The 12,275-nt window shown below is 41.9% G+C and overlaps 1 protein-coding gene across 1 annotated transcript in view; it reads right to left on the bottom strand.

Moving 5' to 3' along the window:
- The window catches only part of agrn (agrin), a 421,905-nt gene that overhangs the window by 110,303 nt on the left and 299,327 nt on the right, over nt 1-12,275 (bottom strand). Inside the window, exon 8 of the mRNA XM_044128298.1 lies at nt 5,212-5,433. Within this exon, the coding sequence (XP_043984233.1) occupies nt 5,212-5,433 (222 nt within the window). The remainder of the gene's footprint in view (nt 1-5,211; nt 5,434-12,275) is intronic.

Below are 12,275 nucleotides of genomic sequence, written 5' to 3'. Positions count from 1 at the left end.
AGATGGTGAATTACGCTGGAAACAGAGCATGGGAGGCGGTGCGCCACCAAGCTCTGTTTCTGTGGAACCAGATAGAAACAGAGTGATGTCACAATGTAGAAAAACGTGTTTTTACATCAGTAAATAAATAAACACCGTGTATTTTCTGTTCACAGGACATGATTCAGACAGGAAGATTATTGGTGGCGCACCACGTCCAACCTCTGGTTCCATTGTAAATAATCATTGGATTCCTTGAAATGTGGCCACTGCATTAAGCTTCATACCACATTTACACCGAAGGCTGTTTTAGTTTTATTTTGTGTCGTTAACTGTTAGCTTCAGCTACCAGGACCAACTAATCTGGATTTGCACTCAATGGAGACATCAGTTTCCTTCAGTTAAGGTTTTTACATGAACCTCACTTCAAAAATGTTGAACTATCCCTTCAAATCAGAGCTTGTTTTTTCAAAGTTTGTTAGAAATATTCATCGTCTGGTCCCGATGGTTTTTGTTAGCCTTCTGTCCAGCATCCACTGCTGCTTTTATTTAAAGCTGTGATTGGTGACTGTGGAAGCTGAAGTGAGACATAGGGGCAGGTTGGTATAAAACGTGCCCTTGAAAGCATGAGGGACACCTACTGCTCAAACAGTGGAGGAGGCAAAGAGCCTCAGCTTTACAAATGTCATTTTGTTGATATCCAGGACGAACTGAACTGAGCTGATATAGCAGCCAGGTATGTTTCAGCCTGCAGGATTAGGCAGAAAGGAAATTACAGCTTGTTTGTGTTTTGAAGGCTTGTGAGCATGGCTAGGCGATAACAACTCCCCCTGTGGACGCCTGCTGCTGCCTGGCTGTACACTATTAGCTCCTCCTCATCTTATTCACCTTCCTCTCCTCCCCTCCCAACATTTATCTGTTTCCCAGCCCTCCCTCTTCTCTGTCCTCCTTTCACTCTCATCCTGGTGTGACCTATATTTTTTTACTCAGTGAGAATATCATTCTCAACACCTGTGGGAAGAAAAAAACAGGAAGTTATTTTTTTTAACTTTTTCCCCCAAATGATTCGGATGGATTGGCTTTCACCTGCTACATAAACGGCTGTTTATAGGCAACTGGTACCCCTGGTCTGGTTGTTTGGGGGTCTATTACCTCAATGAACCTCTGCTTACCCACCTTGCAAGGACACCTACTGCTCAAACGGAGGAGGCAAAATCTCAGAATAATAACAAATGTCATTCATTCTGCTATCAGGTTGCACCTGAGCCATATAGATAACCACTATGTTTCAGCCTGCAGGGAAGGAAATGAAATTACAGCTGAGCCCCATGAGAACCTATGAGAAGCTCCAACATGCACACACAGACACACGCAGGCAGACACACGCACATCAAGGGCACCATTATTTTCACAGTTGCTGGACCCTCATTTCTGCTCATGAGATCAGATTTCAGCGTCTCAGAGGATAAAAAATGACAGCTCAAACTTTACAGACAATTGTACAGAAGAGGATTAGGACTACTAAGAAAAAAAAAAAGAATTCTGAGATTAAAGTCAGAATTCTGACTTTAATCTCAGAATTCTGACTTTAACGCCAGAAAGTCAGAATTCCGAATGAAGAACAAACATGGTAACCAAAAACACACCAGTAACAGACACACACCACAGCTGGTTCAAACACTTTGTAATCCTAATATCATTTTCTGAGTGTGACATGTTGAAGGTGTGACAGGACACATGCAGGCTGGTTGCTTTAAGGTTAATCTGGAAACTTCAATCAAAATGAGAATGTGACAAGGCCAGTCACAAGCAGAGAAAGAACATTTCTTATATCTTTAACACCACCTGCTGTAACACCTCGCCGCTCCATAAAAAGTGCATTAGTGGATGTGCTGTGGTGGTGTAGGGGTTAAGCACAACCCACACAAGGAGGCCTTACTGTAGTCCTCGACACAGCTGTCACAGGTTTGATTCCCGGCCTGGCAACCTTTGCCGCATGTCTTCCCCCTTCTCTCATTACCCACTTTCCTGTCAATAACTATCAAATAAAGGCCACTAGAGCCAATAAAACCTTTAATAAAAAAAAGTGCATTGTGATGGAAACAGTCCGGTATAATTGGCCGAGATAAAAGTTTAAGTCAGTGGGTTGTCAGTGAAAAGCTGTGCAAATGGCTCAGAAAACCCCCCACCACCACCATCATCATCATCATCATCATCATCATCATCATCATCATCATCATTCCTAGACCAAGCACAAGCTGGTGCCTCAGCATCCCAAAGGCCCCCCAGGGCCGACGCCGGCCATGTTCCCTGAGGAGCCGGGATAGAAGCGGGAGCCTCCTCCAGGCCAGAACTCTGCTTTCTGTTTTCCTTTTTAAATAAAGGCCATCCATTGTCGCAGAGCAGACCCATAACCAGCCCTCTACCTGTGTTGTGTTGAGCCAAATGGACTCAATGGGTTTCCATACAGTCCAAACAATGCTGCCGCTCCATTTCTCACTGGCATATGTTCTGCTTTTCAATTTAAAGGGGGAGCTAGGATGGGAAGATCCAGTCCGCAGAGGGCCTCCACCACAGCCAACTGCATCATCTGCCAGGTGCTCACAACTCTAACTGCCACTTAGATTAGTTCGTACAGTGAAGCTCGGGACTAGGAACTGTTGACACAAACTCATCCACAATCGATTCTTCTGCACAGTGACTGTTCAGCACAGCAGAGAGCAGCTAATTGTAGGTATTATGGTTGAAAAAAAAAGAACAGGCAGATAATAAACATAATGCCATAAAAGTGATCCGAGGAGGTGGATGGGAGAGTTGGGTAACAGAGATAATGACTGCTGTTCTTTTTGCTCCATGTGTGTGTGAAAAGCAAATAGCTTGACTGTATACAGAAGAAAGTACTACATCATCTGAGTCCAGGGCAAAACAGGCCTCTCAATATGGTATTAAGTCATCAAGAGTGTTCGCTAAGTGGGCTTAGCAAGCTGTAAAAATCTGCCCATATGGCTCTGCGCCTGCATAGTGGATAAGAAGATATTTTTAACACTTGAAGCTCCGTTGTTGCTGCTGTACTAATGACTAGCTGATACTCCAACACCACAAGACAAAGCCAAGTGACTCATGTAGCCAATTACAGACAAGAAGGCTCCACACTTCGCTGGCAGTAAAGTGTGTCGTCACTTAAAGGTCCAAACAGGCAAATTGGAGTCGGGGTAATGGTATACAGAGCAGAGCGCTGTGGAATAGATGAGAAGGAGACGGACCAGTGATCAGGATTTTCCTCTGTGTTTTAAAGGCTTGTTTTGACTTTGTTGGTAGTGAAATTGGCGCCAGGGGATCAGCCAAGATCAGAACTATAGATTTGTTTATTGTTAATCTCTGCTGATTGTAATTTTCACCCTAACAAATATGTCATTGTGTAAAATGATGGAAGGGATGAGTTTTCTACTTTTAATCTAGTTGTAATATGAGCTGTCAGGGACAATACATAAAACTTTTCTTTTTTTTTCTTCAAGACTTTACAAAATTTACAACATTGTTTAATCATGAAGCAGTTATGTTGCGGTAATTTCATTTGTTCAGACAGGATCAACATATTCTTTCAGGAATTAATCATATTTCCCTGAAGTGGGCCTGATTCATCTGTACTGGTTGGTTAAAACTCTTTTTTTTACTTATAGTAAGCCAGATTTGTCTGAATGTTCTTAACAATTGTCAGACATGAATGAATAAAAAATATATTTTGGTGTATAACTGGGAACACTGTGTCATCCTTGTTGAATCAAAGAGAACCGAGGAAACTAAATTATTATTAAATCTGGCCAATGATGTCATTCAACATCAATCTAACCGTGGTTTGACCGGTCCAGTTAAATCAAGAACCTTTAAATAAAAAAAGGACTTGAACACAGAAATCTGTAAGTCACTGACCCAGACCTGAAAATCCAATATGATCTTATAAGATATTAATTTATTTGCACTTTTGTCAATAAATCTGTAACAAGAGTTTTTAGCTTCTGTTAGTTCAACACAAAGTTATCATTCGTAGTAATCAGCATGTATTATAAGTAGTAATTAGTAACAATTAGTTAGCTGTAACCAGTCATTTTTGCAGCCAACAGTAATTAGTTTGGTAACTAACTGATTACAATACAGTGATCAAATCTCAGTGGTTTTTCAACATGAAGCTGGAACCTGGTTCAGTTGGTTCTGACAGTTTTCACTTTAGAACCAATGAATGGATCACAACATGAACACAGAACTGCCCACATCTACTGGAAAAAACTGAATTGATATGTTTTAATATCAATTCAGAATATTTATCACTGGGGTCATAAAGTGTCATTCGATAAATCATGACACTTTTAATACAAAGTTGACATTATTCAAAATGTCTTTGTTATGACAACTTGTCATTAACCAAGAAATCATGATCTGACATAAATTTGTTATAAAAGTATTACTGGTTAAACTTTAAAAATTACGTAGCTTTACGATATTAGGGCTAAAGTTTAATCAGTAATACTTTTATAACAAATAGTCAGGAAGACTTCCTCATGTTCATGACAGGTGTTATGTTATGTTTATGACAGTGTCCTGACACTCTTATTCACAAACCCAAAAAAGTGTTAAAAAAAGTGTTACTGTATAACCTTATGTGAAAATGATTCCTTCCAAAAGGTTATCTTTCATGTGTTGGATTTGAAATGAGTCAGTGAACAAAACTAAACTCAACATATTTAATTTAGCCTGTATTTGTCTACATTATCAGTCAAACAGATACCAGTGTTGTCCTTTTGCTGAGCTCTTCCACTGACTACATGTACACTTGTTGTGAAAATTGTTTATTACAGAAAATGTCACGCTCATTCCCCGTCTGTCATTTAACAGGCTCTGGTGCCGAGTTGCCATGACAATAATGTTAACAGGGAAGAAACCCACACATTCATGTACACACCCAAACACACACACGTCAACACCCCCCATGCACACACACGCAGGCATATCTGCCCACACACACACACAAATGCTGTGAGTAAGCTCCACCCACACACTGTATTTAATGCACTAAAACACTTTGCTAATAAAAACATACAAAATTGAATGCTGGGGTGAAGTTTGGGTTGAAACTAAAATAACAGGGCGCTATGTAAGTTCAGTCCATTTACCATTTAACACCTGCTTGGGCGTGATCTTTGACCTTTATCTGTGTTCAGCAGTGTTTTGACTCACCACACGGTCCTTTGTGTTGGATCTGAATGTCCTTCTGCAGAGTGCAACCCATCGCTCGCATCTCGCAGGGGCTCCGGTAGCTCTGGCCGTCAGACCCGCAGACGGGGTCGGAGGTCAGGGTGCAGGCCTCAGTGCACTCACAGACCGGCTCGTCGTTCTTCACCACACACATGGCGCCGTGTGTGCATGTCTTTGTCAAACAGGGGCTCGGAGAGTTGAGATCTGAAGGCCCGGTGGGCCAAGAAAGATCAGAGTTAGAGGGCGGAGAACGTAAAAGGCAAAGAGAGGAGGTTGGAGAAAGGTGAGTAATAGGTTAAAGTTCAGCTCCATGGAGTTATTGTGTGTTAATAAGGGGTGAGGGGAGGACCACAGGACTAAAGGAATATGCAGTACAGACATAGTTCAGTTACACCTCTTTCTTATGTCATCGCCTCACTTTTGCTCCTTTAACTCTTCCTGCATCTTCAGAAGAGTCCACCAAACTCAGCAGATATAAACATGGCCTTCAGCACGATGCACATGAAACAGGCCGCTAACAACAGTCACACAGTGAAATTTTTTTTTAGAGCACATAAAGGACTGGATTAATTGACGCACCCTGCTGAGCTCCTTCAAAGGCAGCCATTTGTGTCGCAGTGAGAGCCGATGCTTCGGCCAAAGCTAGCCGAACCGAAACAGTGGCGCAAAGGAGAGAGAGTTTTCACAAGCGAGACCGAGAAAAATGTGGAAGAGAAAGAGAAAAAAAAATAGGCATGAAGAAGAAACCCCAAACCGGTTAATAATTGAAGAGAAAGCCAAGCTCCCAGGTAGAAGCAGATACGAAATGTGAACATCAGAGAGAGCTGCCTGCATCAGTCTCTGCCACTCTCACAGAAACTCCATCTTCATTGAACCAACGCTGGATTTGGTGCCACAGTGGCTGTGGGCTGGGCTCATATAACACATCTTCACCAGGAGAGAGCAGGAAGTTAAATAAAAAAATTATTAAAAAACAAAAACAATGCTTTGACCAGATCCACTTCTTGTCCAGATCGATCCTTTAAAGCAGGGGTCACCAACACGGTCCCCTCGGGCGACATGTGTGCGACTTGTCAGTCGCCCGCGGAGCAAGTTCTCCAAATAGCCATTGTCATTAGGGAACACTGCCAAGGAAATAATTTAATTTAATGTTCTTACATTAAATTAATAACGTTTGTTTATATTTATATTTTTTAAAAGTCAATTATAAAAAATGTTTAAAATTGCTTTATGCATAAAACTCTTTTCAATGGTTGAAGTTCAGAACTGCGCAGACGCCTGCAGCTGTATGGCTGCACACACTCTGCCTACCTTAAGATTTCCCTTGAAGTAAAAAAAATTTTTTTTTTAATAAATTGTGTGGGAAAAAAAAGATCTTATGTGTCAAAACATTTTGTACGTAGCACATGTCTAAGTCTGTGGGGGGTCGCACGCCAAAGCTTAAATCTTATTGGTCAGTTTACTTTTGTTTATTTGGCGGCTTGGTGCTTTTTCTGCAAGCTCAAAATGAATGGGCAGAGTTTGAACCTCCCGTAGTTCTAAGAGCGGTTTGGATCCCGGCTGAGCTTTTTACCGTGTGCGGTTCTGGTGGGTCGCCGATTTGTGAGCTTCTTTGATGTTTCCCGAACTGGAGAGCTGATGGGTCACCAGTTAGATGACATCTGCTGCTCTTCCTGAGCGTCGCACTAAGACTGCGGGTTAAACAATTTAATCTAGTCGAAACGTTCCCCAATTAAGCAAACATTGTTGCTTCTCCTTCTCCTCCTTTGGACGTCTGACACCACCTGAACCTGGGAATCAACATCCTCCTCTTTCCGTGGATGCCACGGGTAGGCTTGGCTTCCATGTCCTTATAATTTAACATAGTTTGTGTAAAAATAAAAAAGGGTATGCTGCTTTAGTGGTTTAGGTTTGTGCGGCTTTTGTGCGACGCGCACATGATGAGTGTTGGAGAGGTGCTTCTGCTCTTACAGGTCAGGTGCAGTGATAGTTTTGTACCTTCCGATCTGTCAGACATTTTTATTTTGACATCTGCTGGTGTCAGCCAACAGGCAACCCGTCAGCTTTTAAGTTTGCGATAACACAAAAAATGCTAATAAACCGGCAACCCACCACTGTAAAAAGCTCAGACGGGATCTTAGAACTATGGAGGATTCAAACTCTGCTCATCATTTTTAGCTCACAGAAAAAGCAAACTGACCAATAAGATTTAGGCTTTGGCTGCCCTTTGACCCCCACAGAATTACACTGATGTGCTACATACAAGATGTTTTGGCACAAAAAACTTTTTGTTCTCTCCACAATTTTGTTATTAGTAAAGAGGGTTGGATAAGGGCTAGAGTTAGAGGTTAAGGTTAGAGTTGCGTCCTAATAAATCCAGCAGATTTACTAGGACGCAGTCCTCTGCTGGGCCCTTATGGAAAACCGAGAGCAGCAGAGATACCAGCAGCTTATAAGCTTATAGCCCAGTGAGGCTTATTTATGTACGTTTCCAGTTTTTTTCCAAATAATTTTAGCTGCGGCTTATAGCATGGTGCGTTCTGTACTCTGAAAAATATGGTAAATGTTTAACTACACAAAGCACCACCTAGTTACGCTCAGTTCCTGCAGACTAGTGGCAGCTGGTGGAACTGCTCATCTGTTACCTCTCAGTCCATTGCTTCTGAATGATCCCCTCAGCTGTCAAGATGACACCAGTTTCCTCCACTGACTTACATGTGAGTACTATCAGGATGACAGTTTTGGGTTTAAGCTACAGAATATTTGCATATCTCTGTAAAACAACCTTTATGTCAAAACATTTTAATGGTATTACGATGTTTTAGTCTTTTCCAAAATATTTTCAACTAAAATTAAATTCTGGAGCTGAGCATCATCTGTCTTTCATAAAGAATCTTTGGTTTAGTAGGTGTTTTTTGTCCTATTTGACTTTAATGAAGGGAATTACAACTATAAACTGCAGAAAAACACCTATAAAGTAAAAGCTGCTTGGTTGGAAGTTAAATCTCCATCTGGTTACATGAATGTGTGTCTTTCTGTAAAAATACAAAGTATTTCTCCTCTAACTGGTTCTCCTGATGTTCCTGTCTTGTGAAACACTTTGAATTATGGATTATGAATGGGGCTCAACAAACTAACCTTTCTATGAAGATAATTTTGTCTCTTGCTGTATTAATATATCTGTTAACTAATTGACACATCTGTAATGTACAGACCAGCGTTCATATTCTGAAGAAAAAAGCAGACATACATTTACTGTAGCTCTGGTGCAACCTCGATCACAGAGCTGGCAAAAATTCACAGCTAAAACCTTAAAACCCTGTTCTCTCTCAACTCTAACTTTGGTTTGGGATTTAGGTCAACGAATGACGGCGCTGTCATGGAAACTGGCCGCAGTAATGGCGCCACCCATTGCTCCATCATTATTGTGACCGTTATAGCATTAGATGGCATCGGAGGGGGCCGACTTCACAGGCTCATGATTCATTTACCCGCTCTGAGATATTCAGTGGAGCCGAAGCGAAGGGGGAAATTATCAAGTGATAACACAGACAATTAGTCAGTTTCACTCTGATTAAGGCAGCAAGAGTTGAAGGGGAACCGGCGTGGGTCAAGATAATAATCAATATCAGCGAAACCGTTCCTCTGGATCGTCAAAGAGATGGAGTGCAGGTGTAGATATTAAAACAACAAAAAGGAAGAGGGAAATGGAAGATTCTCCTGGCGGCGGCTGAGTGAGGATCTGGTTCCTGAAGTAAGTTCAGATCAGCAGGTCCAAAACCATCATTGATTTTGGCCTCTTGACGTCAACTTAGAGCTCGGCGCCATGTAAATCCAAAAATGGCTCAGCTCTGCTCAATTTGGTTCCACTTCTGAGACAATTGATTCCTCCTGATTCCATTTCAACAATTGTGTGTGTAGGTGGGTGTGTGTGTGTGAGTGTAATGCCTGTGATCTGAGCTTAACCGTGCAACCTTGCCTTCGTTAAAAACAAAATAAATTTGCCAGTCCAGTTCCCAAGGACAGGCTGGTCGTAAAACAACTGCAGCCTCCGATAACACCTGAGTCTCCTGCTCCTGTTTTATCTCGCTCTGTAAAGTGACGAAAACCAGACTTTCTTTATTTCTTATTTTTAAATGACCTGAACCTCTGGGGACAGAAAGAAAAAAACAATCAAACTGCATCTGGAGATGATGAAAACAAGAAAGAAGACAGAAAAAAAGCTAAAAAAAAAAAAAAAGCAGAGGGAGGAGAAAAATCTCTCTAAGTATAAAAATCTTGTGACACTGCTGAAAACTGAAGCTGTTTTTGTTCTCTGCCAGATGCAGCCAAAGCCTTTGAAATGGCAGCCTGCAACAATTAAAGCTGCTGCTCATAAGCTCTCCTCCTTCTTCTTCCCTTGGTTCACTCCAAACACTTCATTGGCTTGGGTGTAACGGTCTGTTTAATTATACTGGTGTGTTTTGAATGGCACGACCTCACTTCAGGACTCGGTGTGGATTACTTCGGGTCGGTGGCCCCCCGTTACCCTCCTGGCGTCCCTCCTCCAGACAAGAGTCGTTGGATTCTGATTGAACTTTTGGATTCTGTTACTGCTGCTTTGAAGTGTTACTTGAAAACTAGAGCTGCGCCTCCATGTCATTTCTAAAGCTAAACAACTCCTGGGCAGATTGGCGTGAAGGCAACAGACGCCCCCCCCTCCGCTCCTCATCCGCCCCCCGGGGCGGCAGCCAGGCATAGTTAACCCCACCGTAACATGTTGTGGGGAAAACGCTGGGAGATTATTTTGGCAAGAGCTTCCTCCCATCTCCACTCAGCTCATGCATGTGTTAATTGGTCTTTTTTCTGTGTGCAGTATCTCCATGTATTATGCAGGGCGGTGAGTCGGTAGAATCCAGGTGATGTTTTACAGCAGCCAACAGGGGTAGAGTCACCGGCGAGGCGGCGCAGGACCCCGATAATGGTGCAGCCTCCTGTCGTTCTCCCGGGTGCCGCTTTGATCCGACTCCCTTCACCTCCCTCATATTAAAACATTTATGTATCATATTAACGGCTGGAGAAAGGAGGCGCAGAGAAAAAAGAAGGTATTTGCATGAAGTATAAAGGCGTACCCGCAGGCTGTGTCTGCCTACCGCTCAACACTTATCACAAGCAGGAGGTAATGCAAAGGCTCTGTGTTTTTTTGGTTTTTTTTATAGCTGAAAATGTTGCAACTCTTCAAAATGGAGACAAGCAAAAACAGCATGCAGGGACAGCGAGATGAGCTGGGAATTTCTGCATCTCGACATGTGTCTGTCAGTGCTGGGAAGAAAAAAAATTCTGTTTGTCGAATCCAAACAGACGATTTTATCAACAGCAGGTTTCAGAAAGGACTCCCTCAAAGTGACGCACACAAAGGAGACATTTGTTGTCAATTTTGAAGCTGCAAAGTGAGCAAAGGGAAGAAAGGGAAGAAAGAATGTAAGGAGCACAAAATACACAAAAAAGGCTTAATGCACAAGCTTTCCTGGTTTTAACATGTTATGACCACCAAATCCAAAGAGTTTCAATTAAAGACCATCATTCTGTGATGAGAAAAAGTAAATAAAACAAAAAAAAAAAGTCCCATGAAAGTCGTGTAGAAGTTTTATATTTTTATTTATTTTTTTACCCCTCCAGGGGGTCTTTTTGTGGGCTCTAGTGTCCCTTATATGACAGTAGGCTGACAGGACAGGGAGAACTAGAGGAGGGAAGACATGCGGCAAATATTGCCAGGTCCGGGAGTCAAACCCGCGACGGCCGCGTCGAGGACTTAAGGCCTTCAAACATGGGTTGCATTATCCTGTATACCACCATGGCAAACCCAAAGTCATGGAGAAGTTTAAAGCAGAGTTTAGCTGTTTAAACAATCTATTAACCTGAGAACATCTCACAAATCAATCATTTGAAAATGGCCCAACAGTAAACCTGGTAAGACACGCTTGTCTATTCAGAGAAGCTACTGAGACGTTCAGGGTAACTAGTTGGGAACCAAAACTACAAACATGTAGACCCTAACCCTAACTCTATTTCCAGCTGGTGTGGTTCGCATCCCCACTGCACTGTGACAAATGAAACAAACTAACTGAAAAACATGTTCCCCTCCTCGCCTGTGGGGGCGCTGCATCAGGAACCTCTGAAAAATACATGAAAACCACTCTAGAAGACACAGAGCGCAACTTCCTTCTTCACAATAGTAAACCAGAATGGAGAGTCGACCGACTTTAGCGGTTAGAGGATTTCTAGTTTGACCATGAGCCATTCCTCTTACTAGCGCCTGGCTAGCATGTTTGTTTTGGTTGTATTTACCCAGAATGCCGTGTGCTGTAGTCCACTTCCTGCTTTTGGAGAAATCTCTGGTCTGTTCGGCATTCGGATCACGCCAACGTTCACTTCAACTGAAGCCAGACCTAGATTTTACAGTTCAGTTCTTTGGTCCACATCAGAGTTTGATTTCACATTCACACGTCCCAAACAGACTTGACTCTGATCAAATGAACTAGAGTTTGAGTCCAGTGGACCAAACAGGATTAAGTGAATTCACCCCAAATCAGTATGAGTGGAAAGAGTGTTGATAGTAACAAATGAAATATTGCGTCTAATTTGACTGATCTGAAGCTATTTTGCAAGGAATAATTATCAAAACTTTGTGTGGTTGTGTACATCATGAGCAAAAAATCATGAAAGCTGCCAGCTTTAAAGTCACTGAGAGGCGGCTCTACAAAGCTTTGACTAAAATATGGATGAAGTCAGATCCATAGCATCTTAGACTTTTATTTATAAAAGAGGTGAAAGACAAAAATATGAAAATGAATTACTATGCATAGGTCTACCTCAAAGGAAATGTTTTCACTTAAGAATACTACAAGAAATTGACTTTTTTGGATTTTTTTCTTATTTAAAATATGCTATGAATCCAAGTTTTTAACAGTAACTAGCTTCAAACTATGCTTTACTATCATTCATGTTCCATATTTATTGAAAAGGCTTACCTCATTCTACATATGTGATTCTTCTGTAATCTGTTT

The sequence above is a fragment of the Gambusia affinis genome, linkage group LG01 (genome assembly GCF_019740435.1).
Source record: "Gambusia affinis linkage group LG01, SWU_Gaff_1.0, whole genome shotgun sequence".
NCBI lineage: Eukaryota > Metazoa > Chordata > Actinopteri > Cyprinodontiformes > Poeciliidae > Gambusia > Gambusia affinis.
Note: the sequence above shows the minus strand (reverse complement) of the source record. Positions and strands in the feature narration are given on the sequence as shown.